Genomic DNA, 24408 nt, shown 5'->3' with positions numbered 1-24408 from the left:
AGATCACAATATATATTTTCCATATGTACAAAAAGCTTATTTCTCTCATATTTTGTGCACAAATTTGTTTATATCTGAAATAGCTGAAATAAAATCTCAGAACTGTTCCATGAGCACAATTATTTTTTCTTCCTCTCCAATGTTGTGCACAAATGTGTTTACATCCCTGTTAGTAAGCGATTCTCCTTTGTGAAGATAATCCATCCACCTGACAGGTGTGGCATAATCAAGAAGCTGATTAAACAGCATGATCATTACACAGGTGCACCTTGTGCTGGGGGCAATAAAAGGCCACTCTAAAATGTGACAACACAATGCCACAGATGTCTCAAGTTGAGGGAGCCTGCAATTGGCATGCTGACTGCAGGAATATCCACCAGAGCTGTTGCCAGAGAATTTAATGTTAATTTCTCTACCATATAGCCGTCGTTTTAGAGAACTTGTCAGTACGTCCAACCGGCCTCACAACCGCAGACCACGTGTAACCACGACAACCCAGGACCTCCACATCCGGCTTCTTCGCCTGTGGGATCATCTGAGACCAGCCATCCGGACAGCTGATGAAACGGTGGGTTTTCACAACTGAAGAATTTATGCGCAAACTGTTTGAAACCGCCTCAGGGAAGCTGCGCTATCTGTGACCAACAGATTCATATCTGTATTCCCAGTCACGTGAAATCCATAGATTAGGGTCTAATTAATTTAAATAAATTGACTGATTTCCTTATATGAACTGTAACTCTTTGAAATCGTTGCAAGTTGCGTTTATATTTTTGTTCAGTGTAAACATTTATTTTGGCTCGTCATCAAGCTCGAGGCCCTGGGTCTCAACCCCGCTCTGTGCAACTGGGTACTGGACTTCCTGACGGGCCGCCCCCAGGTGGTGAGGGTAGGCAACACTGGAGCCCCACAAGGGTGCGTTCTGAGCCCTCTCCTGTACTCCCTGTTCACCCACGACTGCGTGGCCACGCACGCCTCCAACTCAATAATCAAGTTTGCGGACGACACTAGTGGTAGGCTTGATTACCAACAACGACGAGACGGCCTACAGAGAGGAGGTGAGGGCCCTCGGAGTGTGGTGTCAGGAAAATAACCTCACACTCAACGTCAACAAAAATAAGGAGATGAACGTGGACTTCAGGAAACAGCAGAGGGAACACCCCCCTATCCACATCAATGGAACAGTAGTGGAGAGGGTAGTAAGTTAAGTTCCTCGGCGTACACATCACGGACAAACTGAATTGGTCCACTCACACAGACAGCATCGTGAAGAAGGCGCAGCATCGCTTCTTCAACCTCAGGAGGCTGAAGAAATTCAGCTTATCACCGAAAACACTTACAAACTTCTAGATGCACAATCGAGAGCATCCTGTTGGGCTGTATCATCGCCTGGTACGGCAACTGCACCGCCCTCAACCGTAAGGCTCTCCAGAGGGTGGTGAGGTCTACACAACGCATCACCGGGGGCAAACTACCTGCCCTCCAGGACACCTACACCACCCGATGTCACAGGAAGGCCATAAAGATCATCAAGGACAACAACCACCTGAGCCACTGCCTGTTCACCCCGCTATCATCCAGAAGGCGAGGTCAGTACAGGGGCATTAAAGCTGGGACCGAGAGACTGAAAAACAGCTTCTATCTCAAGGCCATCAGACTGTTAAACAGCCACCACTAACATTGAGTGGCTGCTGCCAACATACTGACTCAACTCCAGCCACTTTAATAATGTAAAAATTGAATGAGAAAATGTATCACTAGCCACTTTAAACAATGCCACTTTATATAATGTTTACATACCCCACATTACTCATCTCATATGTATATACTGTCCTCGATACCATCTACTGTATCTTGCCTATGCCGTTCTGTACCATCACTCATCCATATATCTTTATGTACATATTCTTCATTCCTTTACACTTGTGTCTATAAGGTAGTAGTTTTGGAATTGTTAGTTAGATTACTCGTTGGTTATTACTGCATTGTCGGAACTAGAAGCACAAGCATTTCACTACACACGCATTAACATCTGCTAACCATGTGTATGTGATCAATAACATCTGTTAACCATGTGACCATTAACATCTGCTAACCATGTGTATGTGATCAATAACATCTGCTAACCATGTGTATGTGATCAATAACATCTGTTAACCATGTGTATGTGATCAATAACATATGATTTGATTTATACTCCAGCTTTTTGGATTTGTGATCAAATGTTTACTTGTATTTCAGTTAATTTTATGTCCAACAGCAATGAATGGTAAATAATGTATTGTGTCATTTTAGAGTCACTTTTATAGTAAATAATAATAGAATATGTTTCTAAACACTTCTACATTCATGTGGATGTTACAGATAACCATGAATAAATGCTAATCTGTCACCATTACCAGTAACAAGGGAGGATAGCATTTTTGCTAATCTCTCACCATTATCAATAACAGGGGAGGTTAGCATTTTTGCTAATCTCTCACCATTATCAATAACAGGGGAGGTTAGCATTTTTGCTAATCTCTCACCATTACTAATAACAGGGGAGGTTAGCATTTTTGCTAATCTCTCACCATTACTAATAACAGGGGAGGTTAGCATTTTTTTGGGGGGGGGTGGGGGGGGTTGTACTATATTTAAACTCATCATTATTCATCCATTAATTTCTATTGGGCACATCATAATACAAAACACAATCAAAACAAACGGCAAATGCATCCAACAAGTTTGTAGTCACACAAGCTTAGTGGTCAATGTGTGCTATGAATATGGTACCAAAAATACTAAACCTTTGACAAAAAAAATGTTATGAACTATAAGTGAATTTATCCAAACAGCCTACTTATCAAACCTTCAAATAGGGATACTAGATACATGAAGCGCATTTCATTTCTGAACGGTAACAACAGACATGTATGAAAATACCCTCAAATAAAAAGGGGGCCATTCTGTCACCTCATAAAAACCTCTTGGCTCTCAAATCCAAAACGCTGGAGTATTACGGCGAATTCAACGTTTTAGCTTCACTGTCCAAATAAATACGTAAGGGGAGAGTGTACATCCTTCATACACGTGCGTACATAGTCATTATTACCAGACAATATTGTATGTTTTCCATACTATATACAGAACACACACACACTTTCATTAGTACTCGATATTGTGACCAATTGGAAAAACTGTTTAAAAGAGGACATTGTATTATTTCTTTGTACTCCCCGACGAAGGCCATGCAGCCGAAACGTGTCGGATTTTTAAAACTGTAGTTTTGGTGTAAAATCGGTTGTAGTCTGATTGTAGTTGGGCTGTAGTTTTGGTGTAAAATCGGTTGTAGTCTGATTGTAGTTGGGCTGTAGTTTTGGTGTAAAATCGGTTGTAGTCTGATTGTAGTTGGGCTGTAGTTTTGGTGTAAAATCGGTTGTAGTCTGATTGTTGTTGGGCTGTAGTTTTGGTGTAAAATCGATTGTAGTCTGATTGTAGTTGGGCTGTAGTTATGGTGTAAAATCGGTTGTAGTCTGATTGTAGTTGGGCTGTAGTTTTGGTGTAAAATCGGTTGTAGTCTGATTGTAGTTGGGCTGTAGTTTTGGTGTAAAATCGGTTGTAGTCTGATTGTAGTTGGGCTGTAGTTTTGGTGTAAAATTGATTGTAGTCTGATTGTAGTTGGGCTGTAGTTTTGGTGTAAAATCGGTTGTAGTCTGATTGTAGTTGGGCTGTAGTTTTGGTGTAAAATCGGTTGTAGTCTGATTGTAGTTGGGCTGTAGTTTTGGTGTAAAATCGGTTGTAGTCTGATTGTAGTTGGGCTGTAGTTTTGGTGTAAAATCGGTTGTAGTCTGATTGTAGTTGGGCTGTAGTTTTGGTGTAAAATTGATTGTAGTCTGATTGTAGTTGGGCTGTAGTTTTGGTGTAAAATCGGTTGTAGTCTGATTGTAGTTGGGCTGTAGTTTTGGTGTAAAATCGGTTGTAGTCTGATTGTAGTTGGGCTGTAGTTTTGGTGTAAAATCGATTGTAGTCTGATTGTAGTTGGGCTGTAGTTTTGGTGTAAAATCGGTTGTAGTCTGATTGTAGTTGGGCTGTAGTTTTGGTGTAAAATCGGTTGTGTCTGATTGTTGTTGGGCTGTAGTTATGGTGTGCTGACAGGCGATCCCTTGAGACTGTTGAGAGCTGCGTGGATCCGGAAGTGAAGCCTGGACTCCATGGAGTAGTCCTTGTAGTTCAACCTAGTCACACACACACACACACACACACACACACACACACACACACACACACACAGTATTTTATTACAATATTAGTGTAACTGACAGAAGAACGTGGGCGTCTGTATCTCAGATGGTAGAGGCGGTAAGGTAGCCTAGTGGTTAGAGTGTGGAGGCGGCAGCGTAGCCTAGTGGTTAGAATGTAGAGGCGGCAGGGTAGCCTAGTGGTTAGAGTGTAGAGGCGGTATGGTAGCCTAGTGGTTAGAGTGTAGGGACGGTATGGTAGCCTAGTGGTTAGAGTGTAGAGGCGGCAGCGTAGCCTAGTGGTTAGAGTGTAGAGGCGGCAGCGTAGCCTAGTGGTTAGAGTGTAGAGGTGGTAGGGTAGCCTAGTGGTTAGAGTGTAGAGGTGGCAGGGTAGCCTAGTGGTTAGAGTGTAGAGGTGGCAGGTAGCCTAGGGGTTAGAGTGTAGAGGCGGCAGGGTAGCCTAGTGGTTAGAGTGTAGAGGCGGCAGCGTAGCCTAGTGGTTAGAGTGTAGAGGCGGCAGCGTAGCCTAGTGGTTAGAGTGTAGAGGCGGCAGCGTAGCCTAGTGGTTAGAGTGTAGAGGCTGTATGGTAGCCTAGTGGTTATAGTGTATGGGCGGTATGGTAGCCTAGTGGTTAGAGTGTAGAGGCGGCAGCGTAGCCTAGTGGTTAGAGTGTAGGGGCGGTATGGCAGCCTAGTGGTTAGAGTGTAGAGGCGGTATGGTAGCCTAGTGGTTAGAGTGTAGGGGCGGCAGGGTAGCCTAGTGGTTAGAGTGTATGGGCGGCAGGGTAGCCTAGTGATTAGAGTGTGTGGGCGGTATGGTAGCCTAGTGGTTAGAGTGTAGAGGCGGTATGGTAGCCTAGTGGTTAGAGTGTAGAGGCGGCAGCGTAGCCTAGTGGTTATAGTGTATGGGCGGTATGGTAGCCTAGTGGTTAGAGTGTAGGGGCTGTATGGTAGCCTAGTGGTTAGAGTGTATGGGCGGTATGGTAGCCTAGTGGTTAGAGTGTAGAGGCGGCAGGGTAGCCTAGCGGTTAGAGTGTAGGGGCGGCAGGGTAGCCTAGTGGTTATAGTGTATGGGCGGTATGGTAGCCTAGTGGTTAGAGTGTAGAGGCGGCAGCGTAGCCTAGTGGTTAGAGTGTAGGGGCGGCAGGGTAGCCTAGTGGTTATAGTGTATGGGCGGTATGGTAGCCTAGTGGTTAGAGTGTAGGGGTGGCAGGTAGCCTAGTGGTTAGAGTGTAGGGGCGGCAGGGTAGCCTAGTGGTTATAGTGTAGAGGCGGCAGGGTAGCCTAGTGGTTAGAGTGTATGGGCGGTATGGTAGCCTAGTGGTTAGAGTGTAGGGGCGGCAGGGTAGCCTAGTGGTTATAGTGTATGGGCGGTATGGTAGCCTAGTGGTTAGAGTGTAGAGGCGGCAGCGTAGCCTAGTGGTTAGAGTGTAGGGGCGGCAGGGTAGCCTAGTGGTTAGAGTGTAGGGGCGGTAGGGTAGCCTAGTGGTTAGAGTGTAGAGGCTGTATGGTAGCCTAGTGGTTAGAGTGTAGAGGCGGTATGGTAGCCTAGTGGTTAGAGTGTAGAGGCTGTATGGTAGCCTAGTGGTTAGAGTGTAGAGGCTGTATGGTAGCCTAGTGGTTAGAGTGTAGAGGCTGTATGGTAGCCTAGTGGTTAGAGTGTAGAGGCGGTATGGTAGCCTAGTGGTTAGAGTGTAGAGGCTGTATGGTAGCCTAGTGGTTAGAGTGTAGAGGCTGTATGGTAGCCTAGTGGTTAGAGTGTAGAGGAGGTATGGTAGCCTAGTGGTTAGAGTGTAGGGGCGGTATGGTAGCCTAGTGGTTAGAGTGTAGGGGCGGTATGGTAGCCTAGTGGTTAGAGTGTAGAGGAGGTATGGTAGCCTAGTGGTTAGAGTGTAGGGGCGGTATGGTAGCCTAGTGGTTAGAGTGTAGAGGAGGTATGGTAGCCTAGTGGTTAGAGTGTAGAGGAGGTATGGTAGCCTAGTGGTTAGAGTGTAGAGGCTGTATGGTAGCCTAGTGGTTAGAGTGTAGGGGCGGTATGGTAGCCTGACAAGGTAAAAATCTGTCGTTCTGCCCTCTGAACAAGGCAGTTAACCCCACTGTTCCTAGGCCGTCACTGTAAATAATAATTTGTTCTTAACTGACTAGTTAAATAAAGTAGTGACTTCCATATGTCAAACGTATACAGACCGTGGCTCTGGATAGAAGTGTCTGCTAAACGGTATATTACATGTGATCCAGGCTGCGGCCCAAATCGACACCCTGCTCCTTTTTAAATAAGTACTACAACCTATTCTCTATGTAGTGTACTGAATAGGGAGCCATGCAGACAGACGTGGCGTTCTCTATGTACTGAATAGGGAGCCATGCAGACAGACTTGTGGTTCTCTATGTACTGAATAGGGAGCCATGCAGACAGACGTGTGGTTCTCTATGTACTGAATAGGGAGCCATGCAGACAGACGTGTGGTTCTCTATGTACTGAATAGGGAGCCATGCAGACAGACTTGTGGTTCTCTATGTACTGAATAGGGAGCCATGCAGACTTACTTGGCGTTCTCTATGTATTGAATAGGGAGCCATGCAGACAGACTTGTTGTTCTCTATGTACTGAATAGGGAGCCAGACAGACTTACTTGGCGTTCTCTATGTATCGTGTGGCCTTGATGAAGTCCCCCTGTTGTTTGTAGAGTAGACCCAACTCATACAGGGTGAAGGGAATCAGGTAGTGGTCAAATCTGATTCTCCGCTCACTAGGGAAATGGAGAGAGGAGGAGAGAGGAGGGGGGAGAGGAGAGAGGAGGGGAGGGGAGGGGGGAGAGGAGGAGAGAGGAGGGAGGAGGAGAGGATAGAGGAGGAGAGAGGAGAGGGGGAGAGGAGAGAGGAGGGGAGAGGAGGAGAGGATAGAGGAGGAGAGAGGAGGGGGGAATGGAGAGAGGAGGAGAGAGGAGAGGAGAGAGGAGGGGGAGGGGAGGGGGGAGAGGAGGAGAGAGGAGGGAGGAGGAGAGGATAGAGGAGGAGAGAGGAGAGGGGGAGAGGAGAGAGGAGGGGAGAGGAGGAGAGGATAGAGGAGGAGAGAGGAGAGGGGGAGAGGAGAGAGGAGGGGAGAGGAGGAGAGGATAGAGGAGGAGAGAGGAGGGGGGAGTGGAGAGAGGAGGGGGAGGGGAGAGGATAGAGGAGGAGAGAGGAGGGGGGAGTGGAGAGGAGAGACGAGGGGGGAGAGGAGAGAGGAGGGGGGAGTGGAGAGGAGAGAGAAGGGGGAGGGGAGAGGAGAGAGGAGGGGGGAGGGGAGAGGAGAGAGGAGGAGAGGAGGGGGGAGAGGAGAGAGGAGAGGAGGAGAGGATAGAGGAGGAGAGAGGAGGGGGGAGTGGAGAGGGGAGGGGAGAGGAGGGGGGAGAGGAGAGAGGAGGGGGGAGAGGAGAGAGGAGGGGGGAGAGGAGAGAGGAGGGGGGAGAGGAGAGAGGGGGGGGGGAGGGGGAGAGGAGAGAGGAGGGGGGAGAGGAGAGAGGAGGGGGGAGGGGAGAGAAGAGGGGGGAGGGGAGAGGAGGAGAGGATAGAGGAGGAGAGAGGAGGGGGGAGTGGATAGAAGAGAGAGAGAGAGAGAGAGAAAGAGGGGAGGGGAGGAGAGCGATGAGGACGGGTATGGAGAGAGGTGGGGTGAGAGGAGGACGGGAGGGGAGGAGGGGTATGGAGAGAGGAGGGGGGAGAGGAGGGGTGAGGGGAGGAGAGGTATGGAGATAGGAGGGGTGAGGGGAGAGAGGAGGAGAGATAGGGAGAGAGGAGGGGTGAGGGGAGGAGAGGAGGAGAGATAGGGAGAGAGGAGGGGTGAGGGGAGGACGGGAGGGGTATGGAGAGAGGAGGGGTGAGGGGAGAGAGGAGGAGAGATAGGGAGAGAGGAGGGGTGAGGGGAGGATGGGAGGGGTATGGAGAGAGGAGGGGTGAGGGGAGGAGGGGCATCAGATACATGGTCTACACATACTGAGACAGAGAGGTGCTGTTTCGCTCTTATCAAAGATTTACGTGTTTTCTTTCGGGGCGTGTCTCGGTCAAATAAATGATCAATATTTTATTTGGACGGGCAAGCAAGTAGGACAGGCCAATAACGCCTGCCTTGGTGAGGGTTGTATTAACCCCCGCTGTACCAAAACACCTGGACAGAACCTGTGTGGGCGTGTCATACCTGGACAGAACCTGTGTGGGCGTGTCATACCTGGACAGAACCTGTGTGGGCGTGTCATACCTGGACAGAACCTGTGTGAAGCATAGCTCGGCCTGCAGTAGTCTTCCCAGGTGTTTAAGACAGAGGCCTTTTAACATCTGAACCAGACACTGGTCATCAGGATGGTACTCTGACGGACCTGGGGGGTGGGAGGGGGGAGAGATGGCAGCAGTGTATGTGTCAAGTTTTAGACTGATCCAATGAACCATTGTATTTCTGGTCAAAATGTTGTATCAACAGTGCCCAAATGTGCCTAACTGGTCAGTATATACATGTTCAAGTAAATGACTGTAAACTCTCCTCAAACAATCAATGGCATTTATCACTGTAACAGCTACTGTAAATTGGACAGTGCAGTTTGATTAACAAGAAGTTAAGCTTTCTGCCCGAATAAGACATGTCTATGTCCTGGGAACTGTTCTTGTTACTTACAACCTCATGCTAATCACATGCTAATCACATTAGCTCAACCATCCCGCAGGGGGGGCCCATCGATCCTGATGAAGTTTTAAAGATGAGTTGTGAATGTGTGTGTGTGTGTTTACTGGGGTCGTGTGTGTGTGTGTGTGTGTGTGAGTTTACTGGGGTCGTGTGTGTGTGTGTGTGTTTACTGGGGTCGTGTGTGTGTGTGTTTACTGGGGCCGTGTGTGTGTGTGTGTGTGTGTGTGTGTTTACTGGGGTCGTTGCGTAGCTCCTCCTCTGTCTTCTCTATGGTGATGAGGAGACTCTCTGTGGTGTCTGCTCTCTTCCCTACGATGGTGAAACCATTCCATACATACATCATCTCCTACACACACACACACACACACACACACACAGAGAGAGGGGGGGGGGGGGGGGAGAAGCATCAGAATGGAGAAAAGTCATTAAGTGTGTGTGTGTGTGTGTGTGTGTTTGTATATCTGTGTGTGTGTGTGTGTGTGTGTGTGTGTGTGTTTGTATATCTGTGTGTGTGTGTGTGTGTTACCAGTGCTGGGACCACCAGTTTAACAGGGTTTCTGGCGTTGTATCTTCGTGATTTCCTCACTGCAAACTTCTCAGTAGGTATGGACTTCCCTGCTAGTCTCTGCTTCAGCCCCTCTACCTGCCTACACACACACACACACACACACACACACACACACACACACACACACACAACATATTCATAGCCAGAGCCATGAAGATTGGCAATGTATGCCCGGCCAGTGAGCTGCTATGAATGTTTTATGACCTACAATGAGCTGTTATGAATGCTGTCTGTGAACAGTTGTAAGCTCACCTGAACAGCTCGACCACGTTCTCTCCAGTCTTCTTGATCTCCTCTTCAGGCAACATAGAGAGGATAGCAGCCTTCTGGTAGACATAGATGGCCTATAGAGACACACAGGGGTTAGGGGTCAGGGGGGGTGTCTCTTCAGGCAACATAGAGAGGATAGCAGCCTTCTGGTAGACATAGATGGCCTATACACACAGGGGTTAGGGGTCAGGGTGTGTCCCTCTCCAGGGTGTGTATGTGTCCCTCCCTCCCTTTTGGACCAGCGACTCTCCTTACAGAGACATACAGGGGTCAGGGGTCAGGGGGTGTCGACCTACCTTGGACCAGCGACTCTCCTTACAGAGCAGGTCAGCGTATCTGTATGCCTGCAGCCAGTCCTGAGTGAAGGAGTGACTCCACATCAACTCCCAGTAACACAGGTGGTGAATCTGTCTCCACTGAGACTGGGCTAAGATACACTCCTCAAACTTTAACTGGGCCTGAGGGGGGGGGAGGGGGAGAGAGGTTGAAAGAGTTTGAGAGCGAAAGAGAGAGGTAGAGAGAGACAGATGTCTTATTTCCTGTAGTGATGATAGAAGTTACTATGTACAGAATCGGTCAAAGGTTTGGACACACCGACTCATTCCAGTATTTTTCTTTATTTTTGACTATATTTTACATTGTAGAATAATAGTGAAGACATCAAAACTATAAAATAACACACATGGAATCAAGTAGTAGAAATGTTAAACAAAACAAAGTGTACTTTATATTTTAGATTCTTCAAATAGCCACCCTTTGCCTTGATGACAGCTTTGCACACTCTTGGCATTCTCTCAACCAGCTTCATGAGGTAGTCACCTGGAATGCATTTCAATTAACAGGTGTGCCTTAACTTCATTTGTGGAATTTATTTCCTTCTTAATGAGTTTGAGCCAATCAGTTGTGCTGTGACAAGGTAGGGGTGGTATACAGAATATAGCCCTGTTTGGTAAAAGACCAAGTCCATATTATGGCAAGAACAGCTCAAATAAACAAAGAGAAACTACAGTCCATCATTACTTTAAGACATGAAGGTCAGTCAATCTGGAAAACTTCAAAAATGTTAAAAGTTTCTTCAAGTGCAGTCGGAAAAACCATCAAGCGCTCTGATGAAACAGGCTCTCATGAGGACCGCCACAGCAAAGGAAGACCCAGAGTTACCTCTGCTGCAGAGGATAAGTTCATTAGAGTTACCTGCACCTCAGGTTGCAGCACAACTAAATGCTTCACAGACACATCTCAACATCAACTGTTCAGAGGAGACTGCGTGAATCAGGCCTTCATGGTTGAATTGCTGCAAAGAAACCACTGCTAAAGGACACCAATAAGAAGAAGAGACTTGATTGGGCCAAGAAACACGAGCAATGGACATTAGACCGGTGGAAATCTGTCCTTTGGTCTGAAGAGTCCAAATTTAAGATTTTTGGTTCCAACAACCGCCATGTCTTTGTGAGACACAGAGTAGGTGAACGGATGATCTCCGCATGTGTGGTTCCCACCGTGAAGCATGGAGGAGGAGGAGGTGTGATGGTGCTTTGCTGGTGACACTGTCAGTGATTTATTTAGAATTCAAGGCACACTTAACCAGCATGGCTACCACAGCATTCTGCAGTAATACACCATCCCATCTGATCTGCTCTTAGTGGGACAATAATTTGTTTTTCAATAGGACAATGACCCAACACTCCAGGCTGTGTAAGGGCTATTTGACCAAGGAGGAGAGTGATTTAGTGCTGCATCAGATGACCTGGCCTCCACAATCACCCGACCTCAACCCATTTGAGACGGTTTGGGATGAGTTGGACCGCAGAGTGAAGGAAAAGCAGCCAACAAGTGCTCAGCATGTGTGGAAACTCCTTCAAGACTGTTGGAAAAGCATTCCAGGTGAAGCTGGTTGAGAGAATGCCAAGAGTGTACAAAGCTGTCATCAAGGCAAAGGGTGGCTACTTTTAAGAATCTAAAATATATATAACACTTGTTTGGTTACTACATGAATCCATGTATGTTTTTTTAATAGTTTTGATGTCTTCACTATTATTTCTACAATGTAGAGAATAGTCAAAATAAAGAAAAACCCTTGAATGAGTAGGTGTGTCCACACCTTTGACAGGTACTGTATATAACATTTGTATTGGAATGCACATGAACAAATATTTGTTGAAGTTTTATTTGATGTTTCACACACCTTCTCGAAGTTTCCTCTGAGCACAGCAATCCGAGCAGAATAAAACAGGATGATAGAACCCTAGGAGAGAAACACTCCCATCAGTACTCTACCATACAGAATGATAGAACCCTAGGAGAAGAACACTCCCATTAGTAATCTACCATACAGGATGATAGAACCCTAGGAGAGAAACACTCCCATCAGTACTCTACCATACAGGATGATAGAACCCTAGGAGAGAAACACTCCCATCAGTACTCTACCATACAGGATGATAGAACCCTAGGAGAGGAACACTCCCATCAGTACTCTACCATACAGGATGATAGAACCCTAGGAGAGAAACACTCCCATCAGTACTCTACCATACAGAATGATAGAACCCTAGGAGAAGAACACTCCCATTAGTAATCTACCATACAGGATGATAGAACCCTAGGAGAGAAACACTCCCATCAGTACTCTACCATACAGGATGATAGAACCCTAGGAGAGGAACACTCCCATCAGTACTCTACCATACAGAATGATAGAACCCTAGGAGAGAAACACTCCCATCAGTACTCTACCATACAGAATGATAGAACCCTAGGAGAGGAACACTCCCATCAGTACTCTACCATACAGGATGATAGAACCCTAGGAGAGGAACACTCCCATCAGTAATCTACCATACAGGATGATAGAACCCTAGGAGAGAAACACTCCCATCAGTACTCTACCATACAGGATGATAGAACCCTAGGAGAGGAACACTCCCATCAGTACTCTACCATACAGGATGATAGAACCCTGGGAGAGAAACACTCCCATCAGTACTCTACCATACAGAATGATAGAACCCTAGGAGAGGAACACTCCCATCAGTACTCTACCATACAGAATGATAGAACCCTGGGAGAGAAACACTCCCATCAGTACTCTACCATACAGAATGATAGAACCCTAGGAGAGAAACACTCCCATCAGTACTCTACCATACAGAATGATAGAACCCTAGGAGAAGAACACTCCCATTAGTACTCTACCATACAGGATGATAGAACCCTAGGAGAGAAACACTCCCATCAGTACCCTACCATACAGGATGATAGAACCCTAGGAGAGAAACACTCCCATCAGTAATCTACCATACAGGATGATAGAACCCTAGGAGAGGAACACTCCCATCAGTACTCTACCATACAGAATGATAGAACCCTAGGAGAGAAACACTCCCATCAGTACTCTACCATACAGAATGATAGAACCCTAGGAGAGGAACACTCCCATCAGTACTCTACCATACAGGATGATAGAACCCTAGGAGAGGAACACTCCCATCAGTAATCTACCATACAGGATGATAGAACCCTAGGAGAGAAACACTCCCATCAGTACTCTACCATACAGGATGATAGAACCCTAGGAGAGGAACACTCCCATCAGTACTCTACCATACAGGATGATAGAACCCTGGGAGAGAAACACTCCCATCAGTACTCTACCATACAGAATGATAGAACCCTAGGAGAGGAACACTCCCATCAGTACTCTACCATACAGAATGATAGAACCCTGGGAGAGAAACACTCCCATCAGTACTCTACCATACAGAATGATAGAACCCTAGGAGAGAAACACTCCCATCAGTACTCTACCATACAGAATGATAGAACCCTAGGAGAAGAACACTCCCATTAGTACTCTACCATACAGGATGATAGAACCCTAGGAGAGAAACACTCCCATCAGTACTCTACCATACAGGATGATAGAACCCTAGGAGAGAAACACTCCCATCAGTAATCTACCATACAGGATGATAGAACCCTAGGAGAGGAACACTCCCATCAGTACTCTACCATACAGGATGATAGAACCCTGGGAGAGAAACACTCCCATCAGTACTCTACCGTGTGTGTGTGTGTGTGTGTGTGTGTGTGTGTGATACTTACATTAGGGAACTTCTCGAGGTAAGGTCCCAGTAAGGCTTCTGCCTCTACAAGGTTTCCTTCTCCAGTACCTGGAACAACCATAACACAACCATCACACAACCATCACACAACCATCCCACCACCGATGCTGTGACAAGGTAACCATACCACAACCAATACTGTGACAAGATAACCCTTCTTCGGTACCTGAAACACACAACAACCAAAACACAACCACCATACAACAACCACATCCATCATTCAACCACAACACCATAACACAACCACCAACTAACCATCATCAAACAATGCTGTGACAAGGTTACCATAACACAACCACCATACAACCATGTTACAACCACCATACAACCATGTTACAACCAGAATACAACCACCATGCAACCATGTTACAACCAGAATACAACCACCATGCAACCATGTTACAACCAGAATACAACCACCATACAACCATGTTGCAACCACCATACAACCATGTTGCAACCACCATACAAACCATGTTACAACCACCATACAACCATGTTGCAACCACCATACAACCATGTTGCAACCACCATACAAACCATGTTGCAACCACCATACAACCATGTTACAACCACCATACAACCATGTTGCAACCACCATACAACCATGTTACAACCACCATACAACCATGTTACAACCACAATTCAACCATGTTACAACCACAATTCAACCATGTTACAACCACCATACAACCATGTTGCAACCACCATACAACCATGTTGCAACCACCATACAACCATGTTACCAGAATACAACCATGATAGAACCATGAGAGAACCAGAATACAACCACCAAAGAACCAGAATACAACCAGAATACAACCATGATAGAACCAGAATAAAACCATGATAGAACCAGAATACAACCATGATAGAACCAGAATACAACCACCATAGAACCAGAATACAACCAGAATACAACCATGATAGAACCAGAATAAAACCATGATAGAACCAGAATAAAACCATGATAGAACCAGAATACAACCATGATAGAACCAGAATACAACCACCATAGAACCAGAATACAACCATGATAGAACCAGAATACAACCATGATAGAACCAGAATACAACCATGATAGAACCAGAATACAACCACCATAGAACCAGAATACAACCATGATAGAACCAGAATACAACCATGATAGAACCAGAATACAACCATGATAGAACCAGAATACAACCACCATAGAACCAGAATACAACCACCATAGAACCAGAATACAACCATGATAGAACCAGAATACAACCACCATAGAACCATGATAGAACCAGACTACAACCACCATAGAACCATGATAGAACCAGAATACAACCACCATAGAACCATGAAAGAACCAGAATACAACCACCATAGAACCATGATAGAACCAGACTACAACCACCATAGAACCATGATAGAACAGAATACAACCACCATAGAACCAGAATACAACCACCATAGAACCATGATAGAACCAGAATACAACCACCATAGAACCATGATAGAACCAGACTACAACCACCATAGAACCATGATAGAACCAGAATACAACCACCATAGAACCATGACAGAACCAGACTACAACCACCATAGAACCATGACAGAACCATGATAGAACCATCACAAATAACCACAACCACCAAACAAATATCACAAAATTACTAACCTTCTCCGAAACCTGGAACACACAACAATCGTCATTCAACCATCACACAACATTTACACAACTATTAACCAGTGTGTGTGTGTGTGTGTGTGTGTGTGTGTGTGTGTGTGTCCCTACCCAGTATGAGTGTAACGTAGGTATGGTACAGCAGCAACGTTAACACACTGAGGACAGCTCTGAGACCGTGGCTAGCTGCTCCTTCTCTCAGCTGAGACAGACCAAAGTCCTACAAGACACAATACCACCTCTTATAAGCATTCACAACAGTTCATAGTTCCTTATAACAGCCATTACCTGTTACAGTGGGGTTAACTGCCTTGTTCAGGGGAACAGTGGGGTTAACTGCCTTGTTCAGGGGAACAGTGGGGTTAACTGCCTGTTCAGGAGAACAGTGGGTTAACTGCCTGTTCAGGAGAACAGTGGGTTAACTGCCTTGTTCAGGGGAACAGTGGGGTTAACTGCCTTGTTCAGGGGAACAGTGGGTTAACTGCCTTGTTCAGGGGAACAGTGGGGTTAACTGCCTGTTCAGGGGAACAGTGGGGTTAACTGCCTGTTCAGGAGAACAGTGGGTTAACTGCCTTGTTCAGGGGAACAGTGGGGTTAACTGCCTTGTTCAGGGGAACAGTGGGGTTAACTGCCTGTTCAGGAGAACAGTGGGGTTAACTGCCTGTTCAGGAGAACAGTGGGTTAACTGCCTGTTCAGGGGAAGAGTGGGTTAACTGCCTTGTTCAGGGGTACAGTGGGTTAACTGCCTTGTTCAGGGGAACAGTGGGGTTAACTGCCTTGTTCAGGGGAACAGTGGGTTAACTGCCTTGTTCAGGGGAACAGTGGGGTTAACTGCCTGTTCAGGGGAACAGTGGGGTTAACTGCCTGTTCAGGAGAACAGTGGGTTAACTGCCTTGTTCAGGGGAACAGTGGGGTTAACTGCCTTGTTCAGGGGAACAGTGGGGTTAACTGCCTGTTCAGGAGAACAGTGGGTTAACTGCCTGTTCAGGGGAAGAGTGGGTTAACTGCCTTGTTCAGGGGTACAGTGGGTTAACTGCCTTGTTCAGGGGAACAGTGGGTTAACTGCCTTGTTCAGGGGAACAGTGGGTTAACTACCTTGTTCAGGGGAACAGTGGGTTAACTGCCTTGTTCAGGGGAACAGTGGGTTAACTGCCTTGTTCAGGGGAACAGCGGGGTTAACTGCCTTGTTCAGGGGAACAGCGGGGTTAACTGCCTTGTTCAGGGGAACAGCGGGGTTAACTGCCTTGTTCAGGGGAACAGTGGGTTAACTACCTTGTTCAGGGGAACAGTGGGTTAACTGCCTTGTTCAGGGGAACAGTGGGTTAACTGCCTTGTTCAGGGGAACAGTGGGGTTAACTGCCTTGTTCAGGGGAACAGTGGGTTAACTGCCTTGTTCAGGGGAACAGTGGGTTAACTGCCTTGTTCAGGGGAACAGTGGGTTAACTGCCTTGTTCAGGGGAACAGTGGGTTAACTGCCTTGTTCAGGGGAACAGTGGGTTAACTGCCTTGTTCAGGGGAACAGTGGGTTAACTGCCTTGTTCAGGGGAACAGTGGGTTAACTGCCTTGTTCAGGGGAACAGTGGGGTTAACTGCCTTGTTCAGGGGAACAGTGGGTTAACTGCCTTGTTCAGGGGAACAGTGGGTTAACTGCCTTGTTCAGGGGAACAGTGGGTTAACTGCCTTGGTCAGGGGAACAGTGGGGTTAACTGCCTTGTTCAGGGGAACAGTGGGTTAACTGCCTTGTTCAGGGGAACAGTGGGTTAACTGCCTTCTTCAGGGGAACAGTGGGGTTAACTGCCTTGTTCAGGGGCAGAAATACAGATTTATTTTTTTACCTTGTCAGCTCGGGGATTCGATCTTACAACCTTTCGGTTACTAGTTCAACGCTCTAACCACTAGGCTACTACAAGCATTCATTATAAGCAGTCATAGCAGTTCATTGCTGAACCACTGAACTCACTCTGTTACCAGAGAAGCCGATGACTTCCAGCAACCTGAGGATCCTCTGAGGAAGGAGGGACAGCATCTGAGAGAGAGAAAACTTGTTAAAACCAAGCTGCATTTATTTATACATCTCTCTCACACACACACACACACACACACACACACACACACACACACACACACACACACGTCTTTCTTACCAGGTTGAAGGATCCGATACCCAGTCTCACTCCTCCTTCGAACTGCCTGAATGATTCACTGCTATGGTCCTGAGTCACATTCAGAATATTCTGACATTCCCTACAGGAAGAAAGCACAGGATGTTATGTCATAAGTACTGTCCCCTAGTCAGTTATACCCACACTAGACCAATCTACTACTCCCCCAGCCAGTTATACTCATACTAGACCAATCTACTAGTCCCCAAGTCAGTTATACCCACACTAGACCAATCTACTAGTCCCCCAGCCAGTTATACCCATCTACTAGTCCCCCAGCCAGTTATATCCATCTACTAGTCCCCCAGCCAGTTATACCCATCTACTAGTCCCCCAGCCAGTTAGACCCATCTACTAGTCTCCCAGCCAGTTATACCCATCTACTAGTCTCCCAGCCAGTTATACCCATCTACTAGTCTCCCAGCCAGTTATACCCATCTACTAGTCTCCCAGCCCACTCAACCTATTCTATCTGATTCAACAAGCCAAGTTCTTCCAACTAGGATCTTTGACTGGTTTGGGGAACACTGACTTGTAAATCTGGAAACTTGTGCGTATTTTGATCCCTCCTTTGATAAAGCTGATCATGTTTTCATCCTGTTGAAAGGAAAGGGGAGAGAAACAAGTCAATGAATTAAGACAACAAAACAGTATTAGCGTTAGGATACTCTACCTGCGGTAGATTAGCGATAGGATACTCTACCTGCGGTAGATTAGCGATAGGATACTCTACCTGCGGTAGATTAGCGATAGGATACTCTACCTGCGGTAGATTAGCGTTAGGATACTCTACCTGCGGTAGATTAGCGTTAGGATACTCTACCTGCGGTAGATTAGCGTTAGGATACTCTACTTGCGGTATATTAGCGTTAGGATACTCTACCTGTGGTAGATTAGCGTTAGGATACTCTACCTATGGTAGATTAGCGTTAGGATACTCTACCTGTGGTAGATTAGCGTTAGGATACTCTACCTGCGGTAGATTAGCGTTAGGATACTCTACCTGTGGTAGATTAGCGTTAGGATACTCTACCTGTGGTAGATTAGCGTTAGGATACTCTACCTGCGGTAGATTAGCGTTAGGATACTCTACCTGCGGTAGATTAGCGTTAGGATACTCTACCTGCGGTAGATTAGCGTTAGGATACTCTACCTGTGGTAGATTAGCGTTAGGATACTCTACCTGCGGTAGATTAGCGTTAGGATACTCTACCTGTGGTAGATTAGCGTTAGGATACTCTACCTGCGGTAGATTAGCGTTAGGATACTCTACCTGAGGTAGATTAGCGTTAGGATACTCTACCTGTGGTAGATTAGCGTTAGGATACTCTACCTGCGGTAGATTAGCGTTAGGATACTCTACCTGTGGTAGATTAGCGTTAGGATACTCTACCTGCGGTAGATTAGCGTTAGGATACTCTACCTGCGGTAGATTAGCGTTAGGATACTCTACCTGAGGTAGATTAGCGTTAGGATACTCTACCTGCGGTAGATTAGCGTTAGGATACTCTACCTGAGGTAGATTAGCGTTAGGATACTCTACCTGTGGTAGATTAGCGTTAGGATACTCTACCTGCTGTAGATTAGCGTTAGGATACTCTACCTGCGGTAGATTAGCGTTAGGATACTCTACCTGTGGTAGATTAGCGTTAGGATACTCTACCTGTGGTAGATTAGCGTTAGGATACTCTACCTGTGGTAGATTAGCGTTAGGATACTCTACCTGCGGTAGATTAGCGTTAGGATACTCTACCTGTGGTAGATTAGCGTTAGGATACTCTACCTGTGGTAGATTAGCGTTAGGATACTCTACCTGTGGTAGATTAGCGTTAGGATACTCTACCTGCGGTAGATTAGCGTTAGGATACTCTACCTGCGGTAGATTAGCGTTAGGATACTCTACCTGCGGTAGATTAGCGTTAGGATACTCTACCTGTGGTAGATTAGCGTTAGGATACTCTACCTGCGGTAGATTAGCGTTAGGATACTCTACCTGTGGTAGATTAGCGTTAGGATATTTTACCTGTGAAGATTAGCGTTAGGATACTCTACCTGTGGTAGATTAGCGTTAGGATACGCTACCTGCGGTAGATTAGCGTTAGGATACTCTACCTGTGGTAGATTAGCGTTAGGATACGCTACCTGCGGTAGATTAGCGTTAGGATACGCTACCTGTGGTAGATTAGCGTTAGGATACTCTACCTGCGGTAGATTAGCGTTAGGATACGCTACCTGCGGTAGATTAGCGTTAGGATACTCTACCTGCGGTAGATTAGCGTTAGGATACTCTACCTGTGGTAGATTAGCGTTAGGATACTCTACCTGCGGTAGATTAGCGTTAGGATACTCTACCTGCGGTAGATTAGCGTTAGGATACTCTACCTGCGGTAGATTAGCGTTAGGATACTCTACCTGTGGTAGATTAGCGTTAGGATACTCTACCTGTGGTAGATTAGCGTTAGGATACTCTACCTGCGGTAGATTAGCGTTAGGATACTCTACCTGTGGTAGATTAGCGTTAGGATACTCTACCTGTGGTAGATTAGCGTTAGGATACTCTACCTGCGGTAGATTAGCGTTAGGATACTCTACCTGTGGTAGATTAGCGTTAGGATACTCTACCTGTGGTAGATTAGCGTTAGGATACTCTACCTGCGGTAGATTAGCGTTAGGATACTCTACCTGTGGTAGATTAGCGTTAGGATACTCTACCTGCGGTAGATTAGCGTTAGGATACTCTACCTGCGGTAGATTAGCGTTAGGATACTCTACCTGCGGTAGATTAGCGTTAGGATACTCTACCTGCGGTAGATTAGTGTTAGGATACTCTACCTGCGGTAGATTAGCGTTAGGATACTCTACCTGCGGTAGATTAGCGTTAGGATACTCTACCTGCGGTAGATTAGCGTTAGGATACTCTACCTGCGGTAGATTAGCGTTAGGATACTCTACCTGCGGTAGATTAGCGTTAGGATACTCTACCTGCGGTAGATTAGCGTTAGGATACTCTACCTGTGGTAGATTAGCGTTAGGATACTCTACCTGTGGTAGATTAGCGTTAGGATACTCTACCTGCGGTAGATTAGCGTTAGGATACTCTACCTGTGGTAGATTAGCGTTAGGATACTCTACCTGCAGTAGATTAGCGTTAGGATACTCTACCTGCAGTAGATTAGCATTAGGATACTCTACCTGTGGTAGATTAGCGTTAGGATACTCTACCTGTGGTAGATTAGCGTTAGGATACTCTACCTGCGGTAGATTAGCGTTAGGATACGCTACCTGCGGTAGATTAGCGTTAGGATACTCTACCTGCGGTAGATTAGCGTTAGGATACTCTACCTGCGGTAGATTAGCGTTAGGATACTCTACCTGTGGTAGATTAGCGTTAGGATACTCTACCTGCGGTAGATTAGCGTTAGGATACTCTACCTGCGGTAGATTTGCGTTAGGATACTCTACCTGCAGTAGATTAGCGTTAGGATACTCTACCTGCAGTAGATTAGCGTTAGGATACTCTACCTGCGGTAGATTAGCGTTAGGATACTCTACCTGTGGTAGATTAGCGTTAGGATACTCTACCTGCGGTAGATTAGCGTTAGGATACTCTACCTGCGGTAGATTAGCGTTAGGATACTCTACCTGCGGTAGATTAGCGTTAGGATACTCTACCTGCAGTAGATTAGCGTTAGGATACTCTACCTGCGGTAGATTAGTGTTAGGATACTCTACCTGCGGTAGATTAGCGTTAGGATACTCTACCTGTGTAGATTAGCGTTAGGATACTCTACCTGCGGTAGATTAGCGTTAGGATACGCTACCTGCGGTAGATTAGCGTTAGGATATTTTACCTGTACAAAGGTGAGCGTGGCTTTTTGCAGAAGGCACTCAGCATAGCAGATCTCTGCATGCATCTCCTCTGGAAGACATACACAGATACGTTATAGTGAAAACACACAAACACACACACACAACCACACATATTCCATGTTGGTCATTTAGCAGAGAGACTTCCAGTTAGTTGCTGATCTAAATAAGGTAGGTGAGACAAACACAGAGAAAGCCTTCCTCAAAACAACAGCTATCAGCCACATCAATGGTAGAGAGGACAGTTCAACAGAGACAACACTAGTCTGAGGTGGTCAGTTCAACACTAGTCTGAGGTGGTCAGTTCAACACTAGTCTGAGGTGGTCAGTTCAACACTAGCCTGAGGTGGTCAGTTCAACACTAGTCTGAGGTGGTCAGTTCAACACTAGTCTGAGGTGGTCAGTTCAACACTAGTCTGAGGTGGTCAGTTCAACACTAGTCTGAGGTGGTCAGTTCAACACTAGTCTGAGGTGGTCAGTTCAACACTAGTCTGAGGTGGTCAGTTCAACACTAGTCTGAGGTGGTCAGTTCAACACTAGTCTGAGGTGGTCAGTTCAACACTAGTCTGAGGTGGTCAGTTCAACACTAGTCTGAGGTGGTCAGTTCAACACTAGTCTAGTCTGAGGTGGTCAGTTCAACACTAGTCTGAGGTGGTCAGTTCAACACTAGTCTGAGGTAGTCAGTTCAACACTAGTCTGAGGTGGTCAGTTCAACACTAGTCTGAGGTGGTCAGTTCAACACTAGTCTGAGGTGGTCAGTTCAACACTAGTCTGAGGTGGTCAGTTCAACACTAGTCTGAGGTGGTCAGTTCAACACTAGTCTGAGGTGGTCAGTTCAACACTAGTCTAGTCTGAGGTGGTCAGTTCAACACTAGTCTGAGGTGGTCAGTTCAACACTAGTCTAGTCTGAGGTGGTCAGTTCAACACTAGTCTGAGGTGGTCAGTTCAACACTAGTCTGAGGTGGTCAGTTCAACACTAGTCTGAGGTGGTCAGTTCAACACTAGTCTGAGGTGGTCAGTTCAACACTAGTCTGAGGTGGTCAGTTCAACACTAGTCTGAGGTGGTCAGTTCAACACTAGTCTGAGGTGGTCAGTTCAACACTAGTCTGAGGTGGTCAGTTCAACACTAGCCTGAGGTGGTCAGTTCAACACTAGCCTGAGGTGGTCAGTTCAACACTAGTCTGAGGTGGTCAGTTCAACACTAGTCTAGTCTGAGGTGGTCAGTTCAACACTAGTCTGAGGTGGTCAGTTCAACACTAGTCTGAGGTGGTCAGTTCAACACTAGCCTGAGGTGGTCAGTTCAACACTAGTCTGAGGTGGTCTGTTCAACACTAGTCTGAGGTGGTCAGTTCAACACTAGTCTGAGGTGGTCAGTTCAACACTAGTCTGAGGTGGTCAGTTCAACACTAGTCTGAGGTGGTCAGTTCAACACTAGTCTAGTCTGAGGTGGTCAGTTCAACACTAGTCTAGTCTGAGGTGGTCAGTTCAACACTAGTCTGAGGTGGTCAGTTCAACACTAGTCTGAGGTGGTCAGTTCAACACTAGTCTGAGGTGGTCTGTTCAACACTAGTCTGAGGTGGACAGTTCAACACTAGTCTGAGGTGGTCAGTTCAACACTAGTCTGAGGTGGTCAGTTCAACACTAGTCTGAGGTGGTCAGTTCAACACTAGTCTGAGGTGGTCAGTTCAACACTAGTCTGAGGTAGTCAGTTCAACACTGGTCTGAGGTGGTCAGTTCAACACTAGTCTGAGGTGGTCAGTTCAACACTAGTCTGAGGTAGTCAGTTCAACACTAGTCTAGTCTGAGGTGGTCAGTTCAACACTAGTCTGAGGTGGTCAGTTCAACACTAGTCTGAGGTGGTCAGTTCAACACTAGTCTGAGGTGGTCAGTTCAACACTAGTCTGAGGTGGTCAGTTCAACACTAGTCTGAGGTGGTCAGTTCAACACTAGTCTAGTCTGAGGTGGTCAGTTCAACACTAGTCTGAGGTGGTCAGTTCAACACTAGTCTGAGGTGGTCAGTTCAACACTAGTCTGAGGTGGTCAGTTCAACACTAGTCTGAGGTGGTCAGTTCAACACTAGTCTGAGGTGGTCAGTTCAACACTAGTCTGAGGTGGTCAGTTCAACACTAGTCTGAGGTAGTCAGTTCAACACTAGTCTGAGGTGGTCAGTTCAACACTAGTCTGAGGTGGTCTGTTCAACACTAGTATGAGGTGGTCAGTTCAACACTAGTCTGAGGTGGACAGTTCAACACTAGTCTGAGGTGGTCAGTTCAACACTAGTCTGAGGTGGTCAGTTCAACACTAGTCTGAGGTGGTCAGTTCAACACTAGTCTGAGGTAGTCAGTTCAACACTAGTCTAGTCTGAGGTAGTCAGTTCAACACTAGTCTGAGGTGGTCAGTTCAACACTCGTCTGAGGTGGTCAGTTCAACACTAGTCTGAGGTGGTCAGTTCAACACTAGTCTGAGGTGGTCAGTTCAACACTAGTCTGAGGTGGTCAGTTCAACACTAGTCTGAGGTGGTCAGTTCAACACTAGTCTGAGGTGGTCAGTTCAACACTAGTCTGAGGTGGTCAGTTCAACACTAGTCTGAGGTGGTCAGTTCAACACTAGTCTGAGGTAGTCAGTTCAACACTAGTCTGAGGTAGTCAGTTCAACAGAGACAACACTAGTCTGAGGTGGTCAGTTCAACACTAGTCTGAGGTGGTCAGTTCAACACTAGTCTGAGGTGGTCAGTTCAACACTAGTCTGAGGTGGTCAGTTCAACACTAGTCTGAGGTGGTCAGTTCAACACTAGTCTGAGGTGGTCAGTTCAACACTAGTCTGAGGTGGTCAGTTCAACACTAGTCTGAGGTGGTCAGTTCAACACTAGTCTGAGGTGGTCAG

At 46.5% G+C, this 24408-nt stretch overlaps 1 protein-coding gene across 2 annotated transcripts in view; it reads right to left on the bottom strand.

The window, feature by feature from the left end:
• Positions 1-2618: 2618 nt before the first annotated feature.
• LOC110531318 (tetratricopeptide repeat protein 39B) overlaps positions 2619-24408 on the bottom strand; it is a 47292-nt gene continuing 25502 nt past the window's right edge. Inside the window, exons 6-20 of one of the 2 annotated variants that reach the window (XM_036987120.1) lie at positions 21510-21577; positions 18191-18255; positions 17641-17740; positions 17457-17522; positions 15608-15716; positions 15491-15502; positions 13820-13887; positions 11901-11960; positions 10012-10173; positions 9698-9789; positions 9404-9524; positions 9112-9223; positions 8458-8575; positions 6854-6970; positions 2619-4217 (exon numbers count right to left, since the gene is read on the bottom strand). In XM_036987120.1, the coding sequence (XP_036843015.1) occupies positions 4121-4217; positions 6854-6970; positions 8458-8575; positions 9112-9223; positions 9404-9524; positions 9698-9789; positions 10012-10173; positions 11901-11960; positions 13820-13887; positions 15491-15502; positions 15608-15716; positions 17457-17522; positions 17641-17740; positions 18191-18255; positions 21510-21577 (1367 nt within the window). In that variant the 3' untranslated portion in view covers positions 2619-4120. The remainder of the gene's footprint in view (positions 4218-6853; positions 6971-8457; positions 8576-9111; positions 9224-9403; positions 9525-9697; positions 9790-10011; positions 10174-11900; positions 11961-13819; positions 13888-15490; positions 15503-15607; positions 15717-17456; positions 17523-17640; positions 17741-18190; positions 18256-21509; positions 21578-24408) is intronic. The other variant, XM_036987121.1, reaches the window with a different exon arrangement.

This window comes from Oncorhynchus mykiss, chromosome 9 (genome assembly GCF_013265735.2).
Source record: "Oncorhynchus mykiss isolate Arlee chromosome 9, USDA_OmykA_1.1, whole genome shotgun sequence".
Lineage (NCBI taxonomy): Eukaryota > Metazoa > Chordata > Actinopteri > Salmoniformes > Salmonidae > Oncorhynchus > Oncorhynchus mykiss.
This window is presented reverse-complemented; position numbering and strand designations above follow the sequence as displayed.